Raw genomic sequence first — 27,261 nt, forward strand, 5'->3', positions numbered from 1 at the left:
CTTCTAACTACTATAAGTCCCGGCAAGCCCCGCGGCCACTTCCGCTGGTCGCCTCTCGTCAGCCAGCCCCGGACTACGGATCCCGACGGACTCCGGGCGGCGTGTCACGCCGTCGGCTTCAGCCAATCGGCTTCGGACAAGTAGGAGGGGAGGGAGACGCAGAGGCAGACAAGATGGCGGCGGCGTCTGCACAGGGCGGGAGGATTGGTGGTGGCGGAGGCGGTAGTGGGGCCGGCGGTGGTCCCAACTGCGGGACAGGCAGTGGCCGCAGCGGCTTGTTGGACAAGGTGAGGAGCCGGTTCTTGGGGACAGCCGAGACCTGGGGAGGCCTGGGAGGCGACGAACCCACCTTCCCATCCCCGCCCCCCTTTTCTTGTGTGGTTTCTCAGCGGGTAGACCTCGTCTGGTCCTCCCTCGGAACCCTACCGGCGCATGTAGTCCGGTCTCTCCACACCTCTTTCCTCTTTCCTCTTCAGGCCTCATTTCTTCTTGGTAGTGTGCTTGGTCCTTAACGCTGGCCATCACAGCTTCCTAGGATAATGTGATTATTCCTGTATTTCAACGCAGCCGTCACTTTTCTTCGGAGGTGCTGGGGGGCCACAGTCGATGTGCCCATTTCACTGACGGGGAAAACAAGCCCGAAGGAATGAACGCAGCTATTCGTAGTCAGTAGTCCCCAAACTCTCCATCACGACCACCACGCTGGGTTTCGCTACAGATTCCAAGTGCTCCTTGACCTTTTGCTTACTGAAGTTTCTAGGCGTTTTATCACGATACTCCGAATACTGAATTTACTTGAGTATTTACTTACCTTACTGAGCTGACAGGAAACTTCTAAGATTTTGTTTTTCCCTCTCCTTCACCCTTCCCCTTCTTTTTGCCCCTCTGCCCGCCACCAAGTGCAGTAAGTGACTCGGATTCATGAGCTTGCTGCCTGCTCTAGTTAGCCTCTTTCCTTCTCCGCCCATCCGTTCTTTTTTTTTAAAACTGCGGTCCTAGCAACGAGGCTTAAGGGAAAAGAAAAAAAGGAAAACTGTGCTCCTCAGTTGGCCCTTCTTGCCCTTTTCAGAGCATCTTGGAAGAAACAATTGTATGGTGATGTAGGTCCTAGTATTGGTTCTGCCTCTAATTAGCTAGCTGTGTGACCTTGAAATATGCTTGCTCTCCCTATGTTGCCTCTAAAATGAGGGACTTAGCCTAAAGTACCCTTAGTCCCTTCCAGTTCTCTCATTGTAGGGCCCTGGGCCAGTTTGATGAGAGATGTTAAGCATGGGGGGCTAGTAATATAGTAAGGATTTTTTGCTTTAATGGAAAGCAGCTTTCAGACATCCTGTGCCTAACGCATGATAGGTGCCTAAGAAACAAATATGTGATCATATTGAGGGGTTCAGATCCAGGTCTTTTTGCTTCTGTTTTTGGGTGTCATTGGTTTTGAATCACATGGTTCTCAACTCTAACCATTTTTAAGAGAGGGGAACAAGTTCTGGGGATTGGAATGGTAAATTGCTCCAAGACATGGGAAAGTATTGGGAATTGATATTTACTTTCATGCATAAATCCTGCCTTTCTGCTGGTGAGCATCTTACAGCCTATGCTCATCCTGTCCCATTGACTGTTCTTGCTGTCTCCTCCGTTTGGATCATCACCAGCAAACATTAAGCATGGGCATTCTTTACTGAAGAGTATATGGCATCATTGCATTATTCAAAGAACCTAGATTTGAGGATCAAAAGATACAGGCTTTGCTACTTTCAAACTGTATGAAGACTGGCAAGTCAGTTAACCTCACAAAGCTTACCTTCATCTGAAATAGTACGGTTTTGGGGAGAATCAAATGAGGTGATATACATGAATGATCTCTGTAACACATGTTACATACACATATGCAATAGCAGAGGGAAAAAAAAATCAAGAATCCTACTGTCAGAAAGTATTCAGTATAGCTGATTATAGGACATAGAGGTACCCCAAATATTAAAAGTATTTGGTGTATTCAGATGTGTGCTTTTTACAGAAATTGAAATGAGAGAGAGAATGATCCCTGGGATCTAATTGATAAGGGGGTGAGGGCCCCAGGGGAAGACCTCATGTCTGAGAGTGGAGCTGGGACCTTATTTTGGGAGAGAAGGATGGCATACTACGTAAGAATGTCCTTGAGCAGATGGTGCCTGATGTTTCAGGTAGTGAGTTGACTGGACTGTTCTCTAAGAGACCTGTTGTGATATGAAGGTAGAATCAGATTAAAGAGGGGGCATGGATTGCTTGGAGTAGGAAGCTGTTGAAAGTTTTTGAGGCTATATAAAGTGGTTTTCAGAAAATTAGTTTGGAGAGGTAGAAATTAAAAGCTTTCGAACAGGGCGCCTGGGTGGCTCAGTTGGTTAAGCGACTGCCTTTGGCTCAGGTTATGATCCTGGAGTCTTGGGATGGAGTCCCGCATCAGACTCCCCGCTTGGCGGGGAGTCTGCTTCTCCCTCTGACCCTCCCCCCTCTCACGCTCTCTGTCTCATTCTTTCTCTCTCAAATAAATAAATAAAATCTTTAAAAAAAAAAAAAGCTTTTGAACAAGGTCTTATACCATTCTAGTGTGTAGGGTTTATTATAAAAAGAAGTTTAAGTTCTAGTATAGCTTGTTAAAATCCACATGGCCTTGGATAGGCTACATGATGTTACTGAACTTAAATTTCCTTATGTAAATAATGTGGGTTCCCATATGTATTATGGACTTGTAAATATTAAATTGTACAATATTGGTTAAGTGTTCTTTGTGAACAGCTATAAAAATAGAATGACCCGGCAATGAGAACCCCAACTTGAGTAGCAGCAGTAGATAAAAGGCCTCACAAAGGAGCACTTGACAGAATTAACCAAGGTGTGAGGGACATAGAGGATAGAAAATAAGATCTTTTTAGGTGCTTTTTCTTGGAAAACTTCATTTTAGCTTTACATCAAGTTGTTCCTCCTCTGAATTCTCTAGCATTTATTGTGTATGGGAATTAAGCTGTCACTTATATGACATACTGTCTTATATTTTTCTACCAGTTTGTATTTGTCCAGTTTCCCATGAAAGGTCCTTATAGTGCTCTGAGGCAATCAACACAGAATAAGTACTTGCAGCATTAAATTTAGCAGAGGAAAAAACCCTCAGATCTGCCCCCTCGGTCTAAAGAAACTGCCTCTAGTTGTCTGAAAACTGAAGGTACTGTGGAAGAGAAGATGGGGAAAATGTTATTCTCAGGGGAACAGGCTCTGAATGAATAGAGAAGCTTTTGCTCTGCGGGGATTGAGAGGCTGTTATCTTACAATCTCTTTAATTTTATTTGTCTTTTTTTGGGGGAGGGTTTTTATTTCCTGCAGCTGTAGTTTCACTTGCCATGAAGAAATGTAATAAAGAGATGCAAATGTGCTTCAGTGTGCTTCTAGCTTTCCCTAAGCAGATGTGAATTTCTGCTCCTATGAAACTGACTTTGAGAACAAAGCAATTCTAGTTTCCTGATCTTAAAAATAGGTATGCAAATGTAATCTTCCAGCCTCCATCACAGAATAACGTACTTAGATCATTGCAGTAAGTTATTTTGCCTAAAATACATCAAAGCATTTTGTTCTACATATCAGGCTGTAAAGAAAATTGATTGCTTAGGGGCGCCTGGGTGGCTCAGTCGTTAAGCGTCTGCCTTCGGCTCAGGTCATGATCCCAGGGTCCTGGGATCGAGCCCCGCATCAGGCACCCTGCTCCGCGGGAAGCCTGCTTCTCCCTCTCCCACTCCCCCTGCTTGTGTTCCCTCTCTGGCTGGCTTTCTCTCTGTCAAATAAATAAAATCTTTAAAAAAAAAAAAAAAAAAAAAAAAAAATTGATTGCTTAATTGTTTTAGCTATTAAAATTGACATGTGGTATTAAACCATGCTTTCCAGAACTATATCCAAGTCCTTTTAACCTTGTACATGGATTTCTGTCTCCTGGCTGGATTTGTTTAGGCTATTAAAATTGTTTTGGCTATGAAAATGTGGTATTAAACTGTGTTTTTTAGAAGTTGTATTCAGACCCTTTTAACTTCATACCTGTTTAACTTCATTTCTGTCTCCTGGCCGGACTGTCATCCTGATCCTAAAACAGAGCTTTTATATTTTAGTAGTTGAGAACGCAGGCTCTGGAGCCAGCCTGTCTGCCTGGCTTTGAATCCTGGCTCTGCCATTTAGCAGAAATGTATTCTTAGGCAAGTTAATAAATTTCTTTGTATCTCGGTTTCCTCATCTGTAAAGTGGGAAGAATAATATTTACCTTAAAAGGTGTCTGGCCCTATGTCTAGCACATAGTAAGCACTTAACAAAATATATATATAGCTACTACTAACTAGCTGGTTACTCTGGGCTTCAGCTTCCTTAGATACATATTTTTTCCTAACATCATATAAAGGCATCAGACTCCATTGGGGTTTTAGTTAAAAATACAGATTTCTGGACCTTATCCCAAACCTGAATCAGATTCTCTGGAGGTGGGACCTGGACAGCTGCTTGTTTTTACACATGGCTGTTTATTTATTTCTTTTCTCTACATTTTAACAGTTACTTCCAGGTTGAGAACTCTCTTAGATTACTTTTTAAATCCCTTCTGGTTCTGATATATTAAGGGTTTTTTGTTTGTTTTTGTTTGGTTTGAAACTGTTCTGCTTAATCAATAGTGGTTTCTCTAAAATGTTTATAATGAAGAGATTTTGAAATTCATCTGTTCCAGCATCCTCGTTTTATAGACATGGACACAGTTGAAGAGGGGAAGATGAAGCAACTTGTCCAAGATGAGACATTGAGTTAGTTACAGTTCCAGAACCTGGCTTCCCAGTTCTTTCTTAATCCAGTGCTCTTAGCTTACTTAGTACATTGCCCCTCATACTAGAGCAGGCCCTGTGCTAACTAACTACTGCGGTAGTGGAAAGGACATCTGTTTTGAGGTTGGAAGACCTAGGTTCAAGCCTTGGCTTTGTCACCCATCAACTATGTGTCCTTAGGCCATGTATCTCCTTTTGCTGTCTTCAGTGGTATCTTAGCTTAGATTTCTGGGTGGTATACCTGAACCCTAACCCACCTCTGACAAAGAAGATGAACAGTTTTATGGCATTGCTGTAGTTTGTGTGTGTGTGTATATGTTTAAGGAAACAAGGTGCTGGCTTTTTTTTTTTTTTGAGAGAGAGAATGAGAGAGCACACGAGAGGGGAGAGGGTCAGAGGGAGAAGCAGACTCCCTGCCGAGCAGGGAGCCCGATGCAGGACTGGATCCCAGGACTCCAGGATCATGACCTGAGCCGAAGGCAGTTGCTTAACCGACTAAGCCATCCAGGCGCCCCAAGGTGCTGGCTTTTTTTTTTTTAATTTTTTTATTGTTATGTTAATCCCCATACGTTACATCATTAGTTTTAGATATAGTGTTCCATGATTCATTATTTGTGCATAACACCCAGTGCTCCATGCAGAACGTGCCCTCCTCAATACCCATCACCAGGCTAACCCATCCTCCCACCCCCCTCCCCTCTAGAACCCTCAGTTTGTTTTTCAGAGTCCATCGTCTCTCATGGTTCTTCTCCCCCTCCGATTTCCCCCCCTTCATTCTTCCCCTCCTGCTACATTCTTCTTCTTTTTTTCTTTCTTAACATATATTGCATTATTTGTTTCAGAGGTACAGATCTGAGATTCAACAGTCTTGCACAATTCACAGCGCTTACCAGAGCACATACCCTCCCCAGTGTCCATCACCCAGTCACCCCATCCCTCCCACCCCACCCCCCACTCCAGCAACCCTCAGTTTGTTTCCTGAGATTAAGAATTCCTCATATCAGTGAGGTTATATGATACATGTCTTTCTCTGTTTGACTTATTTCGCTCAGCATAATACCCTCCAGTTCCATCCACGTCGTTGCAAATGGCAAGATCTCATTCCTTTTGATGGCTGCATAATATTCCATTGTATATATATATACCACATCTTCTTTATCCATTCATCTGTCGATGGACATCTTGGCTCTTTCCACAGTTTGGCTATTGTGGACATTGCTGCTATAAACATCGGGGTGCACGTACCCTTTCGGGTCCCTACTTTTGTATCTTTGGGGTAAATACCCAGGAGTGCAGTTGCTGGATCATATGGTAGCTCTATTTTCAACTTTTTGAGGAACCTCCATACTGTTTTCCAGAGTGGCTGCACCAGCTTGCATTCCCACCAACAGTGTAGGAGGGTTCCCCTTTCTCCGCATCCACGCCAACATCTGTCATTTCCTGACTTGTTAATTTTAGCCATTCTGGGTGCTGGCTTTTTAACATTGTTTTGCAAACTAAACTTTAATAACATCTCAAAACTCATTATTTTTTACTTCATCAAAATTAAAAATTCTTGTGTCAAAGGACACTATTAAGAGAGTGAAAAGATAGTCCATAGAATGAGAGAAAATATTTGCAAATAATATTTCTGGTAAGTGTCTACTATCTAGACTATATAGAGAATGTTACAACCCAATAATAAAAAGACTAACAAAAAAAGATTTTTTTAAGTGGACTTCATGCCCAGTGTGGAGCCCAATGCAGGGGCTTGAACTCACGACCCTGAGGTCAAGACCTGACCTGAGATCAAGAGTTGGACACTTAACCGACTGAGCCACCCAAGTGCCCCAAGACAAACTAATTTTTAAAAGAATAAAGGATTTGAATGACGTTTCTCCATACGAAGATATACAGATGACCAATAAACACATGAAAAGATGCTCAGCATCATTTGTCATTAGAGAAATGCAAATCAAAATCACAGTGAGATACCACTGGAATGGCTATAATAATAATTTTAAAAAGAAAAATAATCATTGTTGGTGAGGATGTGGAGAAATTGGAACCCTCCTATATTTCTGGTGGGAATGTAAAATGATGCAGCCACCTTGGAAAAAACAGTTTATTAGTTCCTCAGAAAGTCAAACATAGAATTACCATATGATTTAGCATATTTCACTCCTGGGTATAAACATAAGAGAATTGAAAATGTATGTCTGTACATAAAAACTTGTACACAAATGATCATAGCAGCATTATTCACAGTAACCAAAAGTAGAAGCAACCCAAGTGGCCAGAAAGTAGATTAGTGGTTGCTGGGGGCAGGGGATCGGGAATGACTACTTATAGGTTATGGGGTTTGTTTATAGGATGATGAAAATATTCTAGAATTAATGGTGATGGTTGTACAATATAATAAATGAGATAGTAAAAACCACTGAATTGTACATTTTTATAAATGGTAAGTTTTATGGCATGGGAATTATATCTCAGTTTTAAAAACTCATTTCTTTTTGTCTTGACAGTGTTTGAGTAACCTCTAAGGCTTCAAATTATTATTCTTTCCTTTTTTTTTTTTTTTAAGATTTTTTAATTTATTTGACAGAGAGAGACAGCTAGAGAGGGAACACAAGCAGGGGGAGTGGGAGAGGGAGAAGCAGGCTCCCGGCTGAGCAAGGAGCCCATTGCGGGGCTCGATCCCAGGACCCTGGGATCACAACCGGAGCCAAAGGCAGACGCTTAACGACTGAGCCACCCAGGCGCCCCTATTATTATTATTTTCTTAACTAGTCATTCACAATTATGTAACACAGTGATATCACAGATGTTAACAATCTCCATCTGCCAGGTCCTTTTTTTAGCTGTTGTCTGCACCATTTCTTGGCTCTGATCTCTGTTTTGTCAAATTTCAATAATAGCTTTTTGTATTACTTGAACTTTCAGTAGCATTTGAGTCACTGATCACTTCTTTCTTGAATGTTTTTTTATGTGGTTTCTAGAAGATAATTTGCCCCTGGTTTTCCTCCTCCTTCATTGCTTCTGTCTTTATTGTCACTATTTTGTTTTCTTCCTGACCTGTAAATATTGGCAAGCCCCTCTTCCTCTATTTGCACTCATCCCAAAGAGGTAGCAGTGTCATGGCTTAAATACCATCTGTAAATTGATGACTTCCACATTTGAATTTTCAACCTGGACCTGTCCTTTGAGCCTTAGACTTATATGTCCAACTTCCTACTTGCCCTGTCCACATGGATATCTAATAGGTATATTAGACTTAAGTAGCCAGAGCCAGTCAACTTACCTGGTTTCTCTGGTGTTGGCACTAATGTTCATGCTCATAATTAACACATGGTAGTTTCTAACATCCAACTTAACTCCAGTAATAAATGTAGCTGTTAATAAGCCACTATTAAGTAATTTTCTTTGTAGTATTTCGTGGTCATTTTTATAAAAAAAAATAGATTGAAAATTAAGTATGTTGCCAAGAGCTATAATCTCTCTTTGAGATATCATGATATTTCTGAGTTAGGATCTAAATTTGGTGATGGTGCCCATTCTCAAGACAGACATTATTTTCTCCCCAGATTGAACATTTTTTTTCTTATTTTGAATGTATGAATATGGGTGGTAGGGGTCCATATTTCCAACTCAAATAGTAATCTCACCTTTCAAGTCTAATACCAGTTTTTATAATCTTAATTTTGGTTTAGAAAATTCTGAAATCAGTATAACTATAGAGTTTAAAGATCTCAAAGTCAGCACATACAAATGGGTATTTCTCCTCTTTGCGTCTGTGTGCCTTTTTTCGGAAAATGACATGATAGCTCAGCTATCTGAGCCTGAATTTTTTTTATCCCCTTGCTGCTGCTCTTATTCAGGCCCTGCATCTAAATCAATCCCCATCTGATGTATTTATCTCCAGTTACTCCCTTCTAGACCATCTACCAGGTTGCCACTAAAAAAAAACAAAACATAGGGGCGCCTGGGTGGCTCAGTCGTTAAGTGTCTGCCTTCAGGTCAGGTCATGGTCCCAGGGTCCTGGGATCGAGCCCCACATCCAGCTCCCTGCTAGGCAGGAAGCCTGCTTCTCCCTCTCCCACTCCGCCTGCTTGTGTTCCCTCTCTCGCTGTGTCTCTCTCTGTCAAATAAATAAATAAAATCATTAAAAAACAAAACAAAACATAATTTGATTGTGTTGTTCCTCTGCTTAAAATATTCTCTATTGCTTGCCTCAGAATAAAGTCCAAGCCCCTTAGCATAGTAAATAAGACTACCTAGGATATATTCCCTCTGTCAAGTGCCTCATCTCCTATTACTTTTCCTCTTTTGCAGCTTATATCCCCTTTCTAAACTGGAGAGACCTTTCAAAGAAGGGAGAGAGAAAGTGTATTAGTTTTTCTTAGAGCCATACTTGGCTCTTTCTAAATCAGAGCCGGGTCCTATTGGCACTGCTCACCCCTGGTAGCCCTCATCTCTTCAGTGCGAATTGAATCTTTTGAGTCTTACTACCCTTTGTCAAGTGAAGGAACTTTATGAAGCAGTTCATTGAGGTCTTTATCACTGCATAACTTCTGTTTTCACTTCTATTAAAATAAGAAAATAGAAGTGTTCATGCTGTTGTTTCATACTCAAGACAATTTTGTATTACTGGACATACCCTTAATGACCAAGGATTTTTGTCCTTTTTTGCCTTTAAGGCCAGAAGATGCATGGAGAACAGGAAAAGCCTGTAATCCTCAAATCGTTAAGTCAGAAAATGCCTTCCTGCACTATTTACATATGCTCAAGACCTGGATTGTGTTTAATATTCTTCCAAAGTCCTTAGAAAGTGGAGTTCTTAATGCCATATCTGCAGTGAAATGTCTTTGTAGAACTTTTTATTGTTCAAATTTGCAGCAGAGGTTCGTAACTGAAATGAGTCTTTGTAATGTTCTGTCAGAGCCATCTAATGCGTATTTTCTGTGAATTGGTTAGCCATCTAGGTCTGGCAGCAGGTATGCTGGTCCAATAAAGTGTTTTATCTCTTACGTTGGTACTGACAGGGAAGTGATCTCTTTAAACTTGGACTTTCCGAGCTATATTTTCAGTTAAATTGCAGTTGGTTTTAAAGGGAGGGAAATGGGGGCGCCTGGGTGGCTCAGTCGGTTAAGCGTCTGCCTTCGGCTCAGGTCATGATCCCAGGGTCCTGGGATCGAGCCCCGCATCGGGCTCACTGCTCCGCGGGAAGCCTGCTTCTCCCTCTCCTTCTACTGCTTCCCCCTGCTTGTGCTCTCTCACTCTCTCTGTCAAATAAATAAAATCTTTAACAAAAAAAAAATAATAATAATAATAAAGGGAGGGAAATGGAAAATTCAAATATATTTTGTGGGTTTCGTTGGCATATTCAAGATTAAAATCTTCTTAAGATTTTTTTTATGTTATTAATTATAACTTATTAAATAGGAATCAGGTTACTTTGTATGGCTGTCACTTCAGGGATTTGTGTCTTTTTCTTTTGTTTTTGATGACTAATAATTCCTTTCCTTATACCTTGTGGGAAGCAGTGTGGAATAGTGAGAAAGAGAATGGGTTTTGAAATCATGAAAACTCGGTTGAATCCTGGCTTTACCACTTCCTGGCTGTCACTTTTTGCAAATTTCTCGAACCCTTAGTGTCATCTGTAAAAGGAGGATATTAGTTTGAGCTGCTTTATCAAAAATACCATAGATTGGGTAGCTTAAACAACTGAAAGTTATTTCTCGTGGTTCTGGAGCCTGGGAAGTCTCAGATCAGGGTGCCAGCATGGTTGGGTTCTGGTAAGGGCCCTTCTACTGTTTGTGGACAGCCTTCTTGTATCCTCACATGGTGGGAAGCAGAGAGAAAGTGGAAGCAAGCTCTCCTGCCTTTTTTGTAAGGGCACTAATCCGTCTCATGAAGGCGCTACCCTCGTGACCTAATTACTTCCCAAAGGCCCACCTCCTCATACTATCTACATTGAAATTAGAATTTCAGGGGAGACATACATGTTTGTCCATAGCAGATGGTAATTGTTCTTAATAGGGTTTTCATAAAGATTAAAAGAGATGGTGTATATAAAACATTTAGCTCAATACATAGGACACATGCACACAGTAAATTCTGTGGACAAGAATTGAGTGAGATTATTTCAGTCATGTATACATTTGTTAAGTTTAAACTGAAAGTTAACATTTTAACATTTTATAAATCTTTTCCTTCTCTTTTTTCTGCATAAGAGTTCAGACATCTTTTTAGTAGTAGCTGTTGATGCTGTATTGTGTCCCTGACTCTGAGAATGTCAAAAACATATACTTCCTGTTACTGAGGGAGATGTTATCTAAATCCAGCTAACCGTGATGCAGTATATTAGTTTTACATAATTAATAGCAACAACAGTAGCTAATTTTTAATAAGTACTTGTTGCATACTAGGCATTTTGCTGTGTCTTATAATTACCATAATTAATCCTCATGGTAACGTGTGAAATAGATATCTTTATCATCTTCATTTTACAATTGAGCAAACTAAGGCTGTAGAAGGATTAAATCATTTGCCCAATATCATCCATTAAGTGGAAAGGTGGGAATTAAAACACAAGTGGTTGGACTCCAGAACTGTAGCTTTTAACCACTATATTGTGCTCCTTTGCACAATAAGGGCCCACCTAATTGGGTGAAGAAAGAGTGCATTTGCCTCCATCTGTTTGTAGTCAGTCTGAAATCAGTTAGGTTCTGGTTTGATTTATAGTACGTCTTTGAGAATAAGGCCACAAACAGAATCTGCCTTGGAGTTGAGTTCAGAGATTAAGACAAGTTAAAAGTAAGTTTCTATCACTGAAGACGGGACAGTTTTATGGTGAGCCATGTATTTGTAACTTAGCCCTAAGTAATTTTGTTGGCTTCACTTACTGGCTGTGTGACACTTAATATCCCTGAATGCTAGTTTTCTAATTTGAAGGACATTGGTTTCCAGATTGAGGATCTGCTTAGGGCCTAGCAGTGGTACTAGCAGTTTAACAGTGGATGAGAATTGACCTGCAGAAAGACATCATCTTGAAATTTTAGATACACAACATAAAGAACTTTGTTTAAGTTCTTCCAGAAGGGAAAAAGCATTGTATGAGGATCAGGAATCAGAGTGGCTTTAGGAATCCCACAAACTGTTGAGACAGTGGAATAAAACTTTAAAATTTTTGAAGAGAACTTATTTCTCTTAAGTGTGAGGGTGGAATAAAAAGACATTTTCAGGTGTATAGTCTCAAAATTTATTTCCCATGTGCATTCTTCAAGGAAGCCACTAGAGGATGTGTTCACCAGATCAAGGGAACCAAGAAAAGAGTAAAACATGGTGTCTAAGAAAAGGAGGTCCAGCCCATGAGGAAGTTAAGGGAAATAGTAAATAGTAATAGTAAAGGGAAATTCCAGGGTGACAGCTACACAGCAGGCCTGGAAAGCAGTTCACCCAGATCACAGCAAGTCAGGAGGCTCTAAGACCAATTTCTCTAAAAAGATGAAATTCACAGAATGCTGAATACTTTTGCACATATTGAGAGGAGATTTAAACAATTGGGAGAGAATTCGAAACTACACTGGTGACAAATATATTGATTAAAAACAACAACCAAAACAGCAGTAGCTCCAAGGAAAGCAAAAGCTATCGGGAAAGAAAAAGTAATCCTGGTATGCTACATGACTCATCTGTGAATAGCATTTATAGTCATAACATTATTCAAACTGTATAATGATCTAGCCAAAATTAAGCTATTATATAAGACCAAATCACTAGTGATCTGCTATGGCTGTATTAAAAAGATGGTGGGGAGGAGCAGGAAAAATTAATGTGAGTGTGGCAGGGGATGAAATGGCTAAATTTCCTCTTTCATAGTGAGAAATCTATAGATTTAATGTCAAAAACTGAAAAATTAAGAAATAACAATGTAAATTTTTTTTTTTTTTATAGAGATGAATATATTTAAAAAAGTTAAAAGGAGATAAAAGTAGTGTGTCTTTCTGGGGAATGGGATTGACAATAGCAATGGTCTTAAAGTCAATATCTGTGATTGTTGATTGGGCCCAGTATACATGTATCTGTAATATGCGGGAGGGAGTGTGTGGGAAAGAAGAACTGTGTGAAGTTACAGCATCTGCTATATCTTAATTGGCAATATATTGCCTGTATCAGGGATCCCCAAGACTACTTTGTTCAGTGATTCACTAGAAGGACTCACAGGACTCAGTGTGTAGTTGTACTCATGGGCAAGGTTTATTTCAGCAAAGGAAAAAGATCCATAGGATGGAAGTCTGGAGGAAACCAAGTGCAAGATGCCAAGAGTCTTCTCCCAGTGGAGTCCCATAAGTTGTGCTTAATTCCTCTGGCAACAGTGATCTAACAGTACATGTGGAATGTTGTCTGCCAAGGGAGCTCATTAGAAACCTAGTGCCCAGGTTTTTAACTGGGGGCTGATTAAGTATGCACCCTCTGCCTAGCCTGTGCCCCCCAAATTCCAGACTCCTAGAAAGAAAACTGGTATTTAGCATAAACCACATTATTTATATAAACAGTTTAAGCACAATGAGCCACTCTTAATCACGTAGGAGAAGTTTTGTATCGGTGTAGGAGACTGTTTACCAGCCAACTTTCCAACACCAGCATTTCTAGCAGGCCTTTCTAGGGATGGCAGTCTCACACTACCTATATTACCTCTTTTCTGCACAGAGCCTTTCTTCATAATTTATCCTGTGAGGCCCCACATGAAAGAAGCCAACCTTTGCCATTTTATTACAAAAGGAAAGCAATTTGCACTTACGGTTGAGGAAGGTAAGAGTGAGAGAAAAAAGTTTCTAAAATGCCCTGAATAGCAGTAGAGAGAAAATAGAAGAGTAGCATACATTTTAGTTGATGAGCAGTTTTGAGAATGACAGAAAATAAATCAGAAAAATAAGCGCCTAATGTCCACCCTCCTGCCCTTTTTCCAGAAGTCTCTGTACTACAGCAGAGATGCTGTTTCCTCTGAAATAGGCTGAAGGTTTTTTTCATGCACCCAAAATGGATGATGCTCCCATCTCTTCAGAAATCATATAATAAACTTTCTTTGAGATTCAGTAGAAATGTTCCTGTGCCACTTACTGAAGATTGCTTCTAGGTACCAGAACTGTGGAGGTAGATCTAGGGCTATTTCATCACCTGCTGTAATGGCTTCTTCTGTGTTTAATCCCCCGAAGTTGCCAATAAATTGTCCTCTGAATTGTAAAGGCAAGTTTCTTTTCTGTAATGCCCTGCAGGTAGTAATGTGCAGCTTGAGTGTCTATGAGAATATGATTTTTCTTTTTGGAATGACTCCAAAATTTTTTAATGACTTTGTTTCACAAAAATTTGAATTGTGGATTGTGGCTGTACAGGTTTCTTTTGCTTGCTGTTATCAAAATGGAATTTACTTAACTAAGTGTAAGTGAGCTATTTAGTAGAAAGCCTATTAATTTCTTCTTGGTTCAGTCTGTATTTTTAAAAGTAGGTGTCGAGTGTGATTTGTAGGAGGAATCACTATTATAGCATGCTGCCATGAGTAATTTGCTCAAAGAAAATTCTTGTTTTTATCATACATGAAAGGGAAAAAACCTTGATTGACTTTTTAATCACTTGAAACATGACTGTTGTAATTCATGTATTTTCACTCAACAAACTTCACAGTTTTTCTTCTTTGTGTAATAGTATATAGGATCACAATTTTTAAAAAAGCAAGTTTGATGAATTCTATTTCTACATTCCTTTAATATCTTCTCAATTACTTTTTATAGGTATTCTGTCTCATTTCTTGTATACAGTATCTCTGATTTTGTGCTCAATCAGAAAGATAAATACAAAGTTCTCTTCTCTGTCTTTAGGTAAAATCCTTTCTAAAGCCAAGTGAATTTTGGATTGCCTGCTGGTTTGTAATTTTTATGAAATATGGTATTTGTTCACTTGATATAAAAAAATTAAGAGTTGAGCATTATGATCTATAAAAGACAGGTTTATCAGATTATTTGTAGTACCCTGTTCCACGTAAGCTACGTTCATGTAATCATTTGCATTTGAGAACATTTTTTACTATATAAAATGTTAACGTGTTTAAAAATTTAAAAGGCATTCTTTTTAATCAAATAGTTTAAAGTGCTTTGAAAAAAATAAAAATCAAAAAAGGCATACATTGAGAAGTCAGTCCCACTCTTGTCCCTCGACCTTCTCAAGATATCTGGGTGCACCAGTTTGTTTAACCAGTCCCCTATAGTTGAGTATTTGAGTTACTTTTCACTATTAAAAACACTGCTGCAGTGAGTAGCCTTGTATATTAGTTCATGTGTATGCAGATACGGAAAAATTCCCATAAGTAGAATCCAAGGTGCTAAATTGTTTTAGTATATGTTGTACCATTTTGAATTTCTACCAACAATGTGAGAGACAATCACTTGATTCTAACTAGCACAGTATTGGGAAACCTTTCTATACCTCTGTAGATGAGGGAAATTGAAATGGGGTTTGTCCAAAGTCATACAATTAACTGATAATAAGACTTGATTTTTTAATTCAAAATGTTCTTTCCAACAGACTGCACTGGACTTGCTGTTTTCCTACAGTTAAGATATGCTGGTAAAATATAAAAGTTGTTAGCTGACAAAGATGTATTAAAAGAGACCTTCCTCATTTTGTTAGTGTCTGAAAGTTCATGGATGTAAATTGTCTAAGTTTTGTGGTCATAGAATGAAAGGATGAACAAGTGGAGCTTTTTTCCTTGTTCCCACATTTGGGTAAAATGAGGATGGAATATGTGAGTTCACACAGTAGTCTCTGTAACCCAGGTAAATGTTCTGGTTTGGGGCTTGTAGATTTAGCTTTCTAGCATGGAGACTTGGCAACATCATATGAGTACCACCTGATTCTAGTGACCTAGTCTCCTTCAACTTCATTTTTTTAAGTGTTTGTCTTTTAGCTGTCCAACATCAGGGGACAAGGAATAAATGTACATATACTTGAAGATGCTCTTGTTAAGTAGAACTGCAACCAAGTAAATTTTAAAGATCTGATTGGCTTTAATAATAGATTCATGAATCGGGCAGCATCCCATCCAGCAAGTAGAGGGAAGCTCCAAAAGGCTACAGAAATGGAAAGATTTTTAAAGCTAGAGAGGGAGTGAAAAAAAGGAAGTTATTAGTGAAGAAACCATTGTTTTAAGGAATGGAAGGGGTCGGGGGGTCTATCAGTAAATTTCCTAGTGCTGACCAGGAAGTTCCTCTGTTGACTGGTTAAAGGATATATTTCTTGGGGGTTGAAACTGCACTTAGGTTAGGTACTAGGTGTTAATTTACTGACTTGAGGTCTTAATATAAGTGACACCATTTTGGGCCTGGGTCAGGGGGTGGGCATTTAAACACTCTTAAGGAAGTAGTTCGTTTTACTTTCAGTAAGATGCTGTATCTCTTGGTGCACAACTTTTCTATTTTACAGTGGAAGATTGATGATAAGCCTGTAAAAATTGACAAATGGGATGGATCAGCTGTGAAGAATTCTTTGGATGATTCTGCCAAAAAGGTATTTTCTTGAGGTGGAATTCTGTTAGCATATATATAGCTTATGACACGTCTGCAGGATCTTTTTTTTCTGTGACTTGGAGTGACTGTAGTTGTTAGTTTTAGGAATTGAGCCATAAAGCAGTTCCTGAAATCCTTACAGTAAATGTGGGGAACATGTGTTAAAATGTTAGCTACCTCAAGCCTCTGTCAAATTCTCTGATTTTTGAATTCCAGAAAGCTGGTGATCTGTTGTTTTTGAGGTTAATTAGCCTAGAGCCAGGAGGGTTGAGGGAATATAGGACATTCATTCATGATTGGTCATCTCTCTATTTAAAAAGGGAAGAGGGGCACCTGAGTGGCTCACTCGGTTAAGCCTCTGACTCTTCATTTTGGCTCAGGTCATGATCTCAGGGTTGTAAGATCAAGCCTCACGTCAAGCCTCTTGTTGGACTCTGCAGTGGGCGTGGAACCTGCTAAAATTCTCTCTCTCTCTCTCTCTCTGCCCCTCCCCCCTTCTCTCTTTAAAAGAAAAAAGCGGGGGGACTTTTAGCTTCGTCCCAGGGGAGAAGTTGGGGATTAAAAAAATGTATGAGAAGTTGATGAACTTTTTCTCTGGGCTCATTGTGAATAGCTTGAGTCTTTTTTTGCTTGGAGTGGTAAAATCCTGATTGGAGAGAGCTGTTGGTAATTTATATGGTTCTTAACATATTTTAATCATGGAAATTAAGAATAAAAGCAGGTACTAGGAAGGAAGCAATCCTGTGCACTTGATTCCTTGTTCTTTTTACTAGGTACTTCTGGAAAAGTACAAATATGTGGAGAATTTTGGTCTGATTGACGGTCGCCTCACCATCTGTACCATCTCCTGTTTCTTTGCCATAGTGGCTTTGATTTGGGATTATATGCACCCCTTTCCAGAATCTAAGCCTGTTTTGGCTTTGTGTGTCATATCATATCCTTTTATTTATGCTCAGGTTTGTTTCTGTTGTGACTGCTTATTAAAATCTCTACTGATAATTCTCCCTGCTCCCTACAAAAGACAAACTGATTCCAGGGCCCACTAATGTTAGAATTTAACATTATGAGCTATGGCATCTGTAATTTTAGTTATTATCATTGATATTTGAGATTTAATGTGGTTATTTTATCTTTAATTCTGTTTAGTTATTGTAGAGATCATTATCTTAGTATGAGTGCCTAATAGCAAAACACACATTATAGTGAGACCCAGTTCTCATTTCTAGCCTGCCACATTCCCATTATACCTGGTCTGCTTCAAGAAACTCATTCCAGGATATTAGGGAAGGATCAGACTTTGGAGGTTCAGGTTTCCTTGAAGCTGAAGGGCTGGACTGGACATGCTCATATTGAGCATGAGATAGAGGTGTGGCTTGTATAACACAGAATTAAATTCTGTTCTGGAGCTCGAGAACCTGGGTTTGAAGTCCAAGCTGTTTTGTGATCTTGTGATAATAAGAACTTAACTTACTGGAGACGTTTGAATGCTGCTCAGTTACAAATATGGGCAATACACATTCAGAATTAAAAAGATTAAATGAGACATGTTTGGTAATGTAATCTGCTCTCAGATTCTTTTCTTTCCCCTCTCCTTTTATGATAAAAGTAGAATCATGTTTGTTACCTATCCACCTTGATTATTTCTCAAAAAGCTAAATTCAGAGAACTTTTATTATATTATTACTATAATTATAAAAATTCTACTTGTTCATAGTAACAGTTTTCTTGTGATTCCCACCACCTCCTCCCTAAGTCAATCTGGACATACTGCACTTTGTAACTTAAAAAAATATATTGGATGTCTTTTCATGTTGGAATATATAGGACTGCCTTATTCTTAATATCCACATAGTATTTTTGAGTGTCTGCTATGTGCCAGCACTGTACTAATTTAAAACAAATCATTTTGGTAGGCAGTTTACTTTTCTTAACAGTGCTGCCACTACCTGAAGTATTTCTAAAAAATGTGCTTTGGGGATTTTTCTTCTAGCAAGCCATTTAATAAAGCAGGCCCTGATTATAAATGGTATTATCCAAATTGATAACAAATCATAGTCCCAGAATTGGCACCTTCACTCCTTTTAGTAATCAGATAAATCATCCCAGTATGAATTTTTTCACCATTAAGGCAGTTCCAAAGAATATGCCATAGGTTCTGGAGGCAGTTCCCAAAGGAGTTCCAAAGAGGTTTAAACCATGAGGGCAACATTATTACAAATATATGGCCTCCCAAGAGAACTACCATGATGACATTTCATTTGTTTGGTGTTTAAAGCAAAACATCTTGCTGTTTTTATAATCATGTCAGTTTTACATATAATGGTAATGACTTCTCTGTGCTAGACACTGTGTGTGTGTGTGTGTATATATATGTATACACATACACAAGGATGAAAAATAAAATAACTAAATTTTCAGTGTTTTTGCAGCAAGATGAAACTATCTTCTCTAGGATTATCATTATGGAAGTTTTCATAGCCCTTGCTTGTCAGTTTGTGTTATTTCTTTGTGTGTGTATGTTTGTGTGTTTTCTCCTTAACTTTATCTGAACCTATTTTGTGATGATGGGGATCCTGACCATTTATACCTCATATAAGGAGAAGAGCATCTTTCTTGTGGCCCACAGGAAAGATCCTACAGGAATGGATCCTGATGATATTTGGCAACTGTCCTCCAGTCTCAAAAGGTATGACTATCCTCATAGATCCTTTAATCCTGCCGTTGGATTTTCTCTGGCAGTCAAGTCATCTTCAGCAATAGACTATTTTATTGTATGCTTATTCCATGCAGATCATAGTGCCTGTCGTGTAAAACAAAGTAAGGGGTATGAATGGTCTAGAAGGTTTTTCCTAGCATTGTACTTCTGAGATTGTGTCATCACAGAAGTGCTCTGAGGATAAATGTGGGAGAAAGAACTTTGGTGGAAGGATGAAGAATGAGTCTTTCCCTCTGGCCAATAAATTGAGCCAATTAGAGTACAGAACTATGAAGGCCAAAGGTGTGAAGTGAGTTATCATTGAAGAACCCCATTAGCTTCTATGTCTTCTGTGATCTTGACGGCAGTCTGTGCAATCAGGAATTTTTGCAGCAATGCACTGGGCAACTCAGAGAAGCACATTTCAGTGTTTCTGACCAGCTGTGGGTATAACTTCATGCAGGTGATACCTGAGGTCTTTTTAGGTATCCAGAGCTGGGTTTAAATTCCAGCTCTTCTCTCTCTAGCGGTATAACTTCCTGTATATCATGTAAACTGTTTGAGCTTTAGTCAAAACTGGATCACGAGTGACTCATAGAGTTGTTGAGAAGATGCCAGCTGGTATATATACCAAGTGTAAAAATAGCAAACGTCTGTGGAGCATTAACCATATACTGGGTATCATGCCAAGTGCATTATCTCATTCAAACCTTAGAACAACCCATTTTATAGATAAGAACACAGACCCAAAGGGTTTAATTAATTCTTCCAGGGTCCTAGAGCCCAAAAGTGAATTCTAGCAGGTGTTCCGGCCCACTTCTGAGTCCAGACCTCATGCTCTTAGTTACTATCCTAAAAACACAGGGGATAGGTCCTAGCACCTGGTAGGCTCTTAAATTACAAGTACAGTTATTCACATATACAAAGGTAAGTGTAGCATCAACACCAAACAGCCTCTCTCATTACCAGCTTGTGAAGATGCTATGAGGAGGAGTGGAATGTCCTTCTGGGGTTCCAGCTGAGTTCTCCTGGTAGGGCTCCCAGCTGCCTTTTGACCTCAGCCATCATAAATCTATGATGCCAGGCCCCTGAAACAGAGTTGCAGAATTCTAGACCCTAGCAACATCTTGATTTCTTTATTTTCATTCATACATTCCATTTCATTCATACGTACATTCATATACAGAGTGTGTGTGTGTGTTTTTTAAAGATTTTATTTATTTATTTGAGAGAGAGACCAGAGTGAGAGAACAAGCACGAGCTGGAAGGAGGGGCAGAGGGAGAGGGAGAAGCAGACTCCCCGCTGAGCAGGGAAGCCTGACATGGGGCTCGATCCCAGGACCCTGGGATCACGATCTGAGCCGAAGGCAGATGCTTAACTGAGCCACCCAGGTGCCCCTACCCAGTGTATTATTTTTTTAACAGCTTTACTGAGATATAGTTCACTTACCATACAGTTCACACACTTAAAAGTGTACAGGTCAGTGGTTTCTAGTGTGTTTACAGATACTGCAGCCATCACCACAACCAACTTTAGAACATTTTCATCATCTCAAGAAACCCTGGGGGCGCCTGGGTGGCTCAGTCGTTAAGCGTCTGCCTTCGGCTCAGGTCATGATCCCAGCATCCTGGGATCGAGCCCCGCATCAGGCTCCCTGCTCGGCAGAAGCCTGCTTCTCCCTCTCCCGCTCCCCCTGCTTGTGTTCCCTCTCTCGCTGTGTCTCTCTCTGTCAAATAAATAAATAAAATTCTTTAAAAAAAAAAAAAAAAAAGAAACCCTGTACCCTTTAGCTATCCTCTCCCTATCAACCTGCCCCATTCCCTCAGTCTTAAGTCACACCACTGATCTACTTTCCGTCTCTATAGATTTCTCTGTTCTGGACATTTCATATGAATGGAATCATAGAATATATGGTCTGACTGGCTTCTTTCACTTAGCATAATGTTTCCAAGGTTCATCCATGGTGTGGCATGTATCAATATTTCATTTCTTTTTATGCCAAATATCCCATTACATGGTTATACCACATTTTGTTATCCATTCATTACTTGATGGACATTTGAGTCATTTCAACCTTCTTGGCTATTGTGAATAATGTTGCTATAAATAATCACATACAAGTTTTTGTGCGGACATACGTTTTCATTTCTCAGATAATGTCCTAGGAGAGGAATTGCTGGGTCATATGGTAACTCTTTTTTTTTTTTTTTAGAGATTTATTTATTTGAGAGAGCATGTGCACGCACACACACACACACACAAGCAGGGGGAGATGGGGAGGGACAGACAGAGAGGGAGAGAGAATCTTAAGCAGACTGGCGCCAAGTGCGGAGCCTGACACGGGATTTGATCTCACGACCCTGAGATCATGACCTGAGCCGAAATCAAGAATTGGGTGCTTAACTGACTGAGCCACCCAGGTGCCCCATATGGTAACTCTTTTTAATTGCTTGAGGAATTGCCAGACTTTTCCAAAACCACTGCACCATTTTCAATCCCCCTAGCAATGTACGAGGATTCTGATTTTTCCTCCTCCTCGCTGATTTTTACCAGCTGCCACATCGTTTCCTCTGGCGAGGAACTATGCCACCCCTGTTGCTTCTCATTTCAGTTAAATACAGATTCACTTCTCTTTCCTTGAAGATAGCTCCTGGCTCATTGGCACTCTAACATAGCTCCTTTTGGAAGTCTTGGTCATTTCATTATCCAAATAGATGATGGATTCCAGTTCTCTGGCTTCTCCTCTGATCATCTTGTTTTCTACCATGTCTTAAACACTTATTTCCTGGACATATCCTAGACTTTGCTGATAACTAATTACCTTCAATAATTTCAGTTTTGAGTATCCCAGTCTCTGATCATTGCTTCCTCTTTTTCTGGTTCTCTTGTCCTAGTGGTTCTTCAGCCCCAATGGCATCTTTGATCCATTGAGCCTCCCAGCTTTTCATTGTCCCTTTTCTCCTTCACTGTCTCACTTCTTCCTTACCCAACTTAGATTCCATGGCATTTCTGTAGTCTAGTTACTCTCACTGTCCTAGAGCATCTTTCATACCTTCCTCTGTCCTCAAACCTACCCTCCTCTCTCATCTTTACTCTCGGCTTCTTTTGTTGCTGAGAAGATCAAAGCAGTCAGAAGCCTCCCATCATTACCTGCTTGCAGTGCTCTTCAGTTGGCTTTTTCCTGAGTTCCTGTCTACAGCCTTCTGTCCATTTGTCCACTAGGTTCTCTCCCCTTTCATTTACTTGATGTTTCCCTCTCTGCTGGATCATTCCTTGTGGCATACAAACATGCTGTCATTTCTCCCAACTAAAAAAAATAGGGTTTGTTCCTCTTATTCTCCTCACATGGTCTTATTTCTCTGCCCCCCTTTTCTTCTGTCACTATCTCTTGGATCTGCTTGTCTTTATTTCTCTTTTCTCATCTTACTCGACCAGCATTTGATAGTGGATCACTCTCTCCTTGTTATACTTTTTTTTTTTATACTAGGTTTCTAGGATACCATAATCTTCTAATTTTCTTCTTAATGTCTGCTTTTTAGTCTCCTTTGTGATGCCTCTAAATTTGAAATGCTGCTAGTGCTTGTTCCTAGCACCTCTTCTCTTTCTATATTTGCTCGCTAGGTGTAATCTTATCTAGACTCTGAAGACTTTAAATACCATCTATATGATGAAGATCTCTGAATCTGTATTTTCATCCTACACCTCTGTCCTGAACTCCCAGATATATTCATTTCCTGTTTGACATCGGATCCTAATAAGCATTTCAAAATCAACACATTCAAAACCTAATTCAGCTATCCCTCATCCAAACCTGCATCCCTCCGGTTTTCCCCATCTCAATAAATGGCACTTCATTCCTTCTAGTTACTCAGTCCAGAACTCAGTCATTTTGACTGCTCCCTATTAGTCTTTCCAGTAGTCTGTCAGCAAATCCTGTCAGTTCTGCCTTCTAAATGTAGCAGTCTGACCACTTCCATCTCTTCTGCTACTTCATCTCTCAGTTAGGTTACTGTAATAATGTCTTCATGGACCTCCACAGCTGCTCTCCCTGCTCATAGTCTATTTCCAGTACAGCAGGCAGAGTGATCTTTTTAGAACAGAAGGCAGATCAACTCAATCCTCCGCTCCAAACCTGTCACTCTGAGAAAAATCTAAATCCTAAGCCCAGCTTAGAAGTCCATACTCATCTGTTCTCTGCACCCCACACACATAATGCACACACACCCCTTATCTCCTGTGGCTTCTTCCTCTCTCATACCATTCTGTTCTTCAGACATTCCATGCATGTTCTTGCCCTAGGGCCATTGCATTTGCTGTGAACTCTGCTTGGATTATTCTTTTTCCAGATAGCTTGTTCTTCTCTTCTCTTCTTCAGGGCCCTGCTCAAATATCTGCTTAATGAAGCCTTTCTTGTCTACTATATATAAAACATCATATTTTATATTTTATTGTTGGTTCTTTCATATACACTAAAGTAAAAGTCCCAAAAGGCAGAGTTTTGTCTCTTATGTTCACTGCTGTATATCCTTAGCATCTGAAACTGCCTGACATGTAAAGTTAGGACTGAATAAATATTATGTAATTATTCTATAATAACATATTGTTATATTTTCCTGAAAATATTTTAGATGTAATAATTATATGTTATGTAATTATATAATATATAAGTTGTATACTACATATTATAAATACTAACTAAAGTGCATCAGATCAGAACTCATCAGATCATGTCCTACCATCAAAGCCATGGAACTGCCAGTGGAACTGGGCCTAAAAGTTCCGAGATCATTGTGAAATCAATTAATGGCAGTTGACTCGAGTTTGAGAAAAGTTTTGAGGTGTTGAAAATAGTTTAAGGACTTTCAGTCATAGCTATCCAGGTTGGGAGTAACTGGGTAGACAACAATTTTTTTTTTTTTTTAGTATGGTTGACACATGATGTTACATTAATTTCAAGTGTACAACATAGTGATTTAGCATCTCTGTAGTTAGCTCACCACAAGTGTAGCTACTATCTGTCCCCATGCAGTGCTCTTACAGTGTATTGACTTTTATCCCTGTGACTTATCCATTCCATAACTGGAAGCCTGTGTCTTCCACTCCCCTTCACCCATTTTGCCCATCCCCCCAGCCACCTCCCCTCTGGCAACCATCAGTTTGTTCTGTGTATTTACAGGTCTGATTCTGTTTTTTGTATGTTTAATTCATTTGTTTTGTTTCTTGGATTCCACATATAAGTGAAATGATGTGGTATTTATCTTTCTCTGGCTTATTTAATTTAGCATAATACCCTCTAGGTCCATCCACGTTGTCTGTCACAAATGACAAGATCTTGTCCTTTTTTGTGACTGTGTAATATTCCATCATTTATATATACCACACCTTCTTTATTCATTTATTGATGGACACAGTATCTGAGTTGACACTGCTTCCATATCTTGGCTATTGTAAATAATGCTGCAGTAAATATAGGGGTATGTATCTTTTCAAATTAGCATTTTCGTTTTCTTTGGGTAAATACCCAGTAGTGGAATTACTAGATCATATGGTAATTCTATTTTTAATTTTTTGAGGAACTCCCACATACTGTTTTCCACTGTAATTGGCTGCACCAATTTACATTCCCACCAGAGTGTTCCTCTTTCTCCACATCCTTACCAACACTTGTTATTTCTTAGACAATAATTTATTGAGCTATGATTTTTTGAGCACTGGTTAATAATAGGCACTGTTTTAACCATGACAGTAATCCTGAAAACTAGGTGGTAGTTTTCCTGTTTTAAACATGCAGGAACAGAGGCTCCAGCAATTGCTTCCTCTAAAGGTAGTAACAGCTTGACAATCCACTGAATGTGCCCTAATTAAATGGAGACAGAAACAAACAGGTCACAGTCAGGGGGAGGAACATCAGCCTGCCAGAGGTTGATTTTTATAAACCCTCTTGAATGGGTAGAGATAGCGAAGGCCTTCAAGGTACCTTAAGACATAGGTAAGGAATCTCTGGAATTCATGTAGTTAAAGATATCTCTGGCCTGGAATACGGGTAGAACCTGGAACTAGATTGATTACAGGGAACAAGGACTGAGCAGCCTGGAATTGGTGAACATCTCTGGAAAACAAGGTTCTTTATTTATTCATAAAATTTGGTTGTCTACCGAGTGCCAAGCTGGGAATAGAAAACAAATAAGACTGAATTCTTGTCGTCAAGAATCTTTGAGTTTAGTGAAGAACACAGATACATAAACATCATTTCGGTAGATAATTTGATTGACAGCATGGGAGCCTAGCATTAGACCTGGCATATGCTAGGTGCTCAGTATCTGAGTTGACAATAGATGGTGTGGTGTATGACAAAGAAGAGATATCTGACCCAGTTTGGGAAGGGTATCCCAGAAAAGTTTATGCCCTAATATTAACAAATGGGAACTAGTCAGGTGAGATTAGAGAGAAGTGTCTACTAGGAAAACTCTTCTAACATAACAAGTGTAAAGTTCAGAGGTAAGAGGGTGGGGGTCCATATAACTTAATGGTCTATGACAAAGTAAAGGAGGTACACAGTAAATAAGGCAGACATGGCAGTACCTATGAATCAGAACTCGTATTTTGAAGGCAATTAGGCACCCTGGATTTTTTTTTTTTTTTTTTTAAAGAATAGCTCTGTGTGTTACCTGTATCACCAATAACCAGCTCAGCCCTATTCTTCAAAACCACTTGATGCTCTAGTGTTACTTGTTGAATCTCTATCTTTGGTTTTTATTATCTTTGCTTAGGTTCGATGACAAATACACTCTGAAGTTGACCTTCATCAGTGGAAGAACAAAGCAGCAGCGAGAGGCCGAATTCACCAAGTCCATTGCTAAGTTTTTTGACCACAGCGGGACACTGGTCATGGATGCATATGAGCCTGAAATATCCAGGCTCCATGACAGTCTTGCCACAGAAAGAAAAATAAAATAGCCAATTCTAAAAGCAGCCATCTTTGCTGGATCGTGCTGAATTTCGGGGTGAGGGAGAAGGAAACAGAACTTAAAATGGATAAAGTAAGATATGTTAAAAATGTCCCTGTTTTGTCCTGAAATTTTAGTCCATTCTGGATAAATAGGATTTTCTAGTTCAGATATGAGAAGTTGTAGCTCTGATATCTAGCTTTAGCCTTGGTCTTCTGATTGTGTTGTTTTGATTTGCTTTTCTGGAAAAGCATTTTTGCTAGCAGCCATACAGACTTCGTCCTTCATACCTAGCAGTACTTTATATCGTATAGCTTTGTGCCATGCAGCATTTGAAGGCTCAGTTTTTGAAATTGTTAACCTGTTGCTGACTTTATTGTGTTAATTCCTATTTCAACAGCTATTTCCCTTAATTCAGGATACAACTTCTTGTGTATGACAGCTTTCCTTCACACACCATTTTTGTGGGTGTGTATATATCTGACTTGGGGGAGAATTGGAAAAAAACACAGCTTTTTAATTTGTTTAAAACAGACCTTCTGCCTGTTACATTTTGTGCTCTTAACCAATTAAAGAAGCCAATGGCATTTTTAATTTTATATTGTCTATGTTTTCCACTAGTATATCCCTGTTGATTTGTTTGTGCCCTTTATTAACTGCCATTTTCTAAAATTTTTTTCAATAAAAGGAAAGAAGATGTGAAAAAATGGAGTCATAGTCTTGATGGAAGAAACAGAGCAGCAAGTGTTAACAGTCTCACTGTGATAGGTTCCTTTTGTTTTTAGGCAGTTTTACTGGTCAGAAACCTGTGCGCAACTGTAGGTGAGGAACTGCTAGCTTTCCGGGGATAACAATTATGACACTCAGTACTTCGTGCCAACCAGTGTTCCAAGTGCTTGACGTGTATTAACTCACTGATGCTCACAGTCCTGAGAAGTAGGTGCTGTTATTATCCCCATTCTATAGATGAGGAAAGTGAGGCACAAAAGTTGAATAATTTGTCACACAGCTGGTGTCGGAACTGGGGTTTAAACCTGGTTTGTCTGGCTCCAGAGTTGTGAGTTGGCATCTTTTCTAGTGTTTTCCCACTGTAGTCAGAGAAGGACTGGCACTTGCCCAAATCCTGTAACCTATGGAAATATTGTCCCTCTAGCTTACAAAAGTACAATTCCAACTGAGCCTAGTACTTAAAACTATATTCAGTTTATAAGAAATTAATGCTTACCACATTTTCCTATGGGAATGTTGCCCTATC

General features: G+C 39.5%; 1 protein-coding gene across 1 annotated transcript; it reads left to right on the forward strand.

Annotated features, from left to right (window-relative positions):
* The first annotated feature begins 132 nt into the window (after positions 1-132).
* Positions 133-26,605, forward strand: SPCS2 (signal peptidase complex subunit 2). Its single transcript, XM_078058553.1, has 5 exons — positions 133-287; positions 16,281-16,364; positions 17,137-17,296; positions 18,914-19,049; positions 25,830-26,605. Exons 1-5 carry the CDS (start codon positions 174-176, stop codon positions 26,014-26,016), a joined length of 681 nt encoding a protein of 226 aa, XP_077914679.1. The 5' UTR covers positions 133-173; the 3' UTR covers positions 26,017-26,605.
* The last annotated feature ends 656 nt before the right edge of the window (positions 26,606-27,261 follow it).

Source organism: Halichoerus grypus, chromosome 11, assembly GCF_964656455.1.
Source record: "Halichoerus grypus chromosome 11, mHalGry1.hap1.1, whole genome shotgun sequence".
NCBI lineage: Eukaryota > Metazoa > Chordata > Mammalia > Carnivora > Phocidae > Halichoerus > Halichoerus grypus.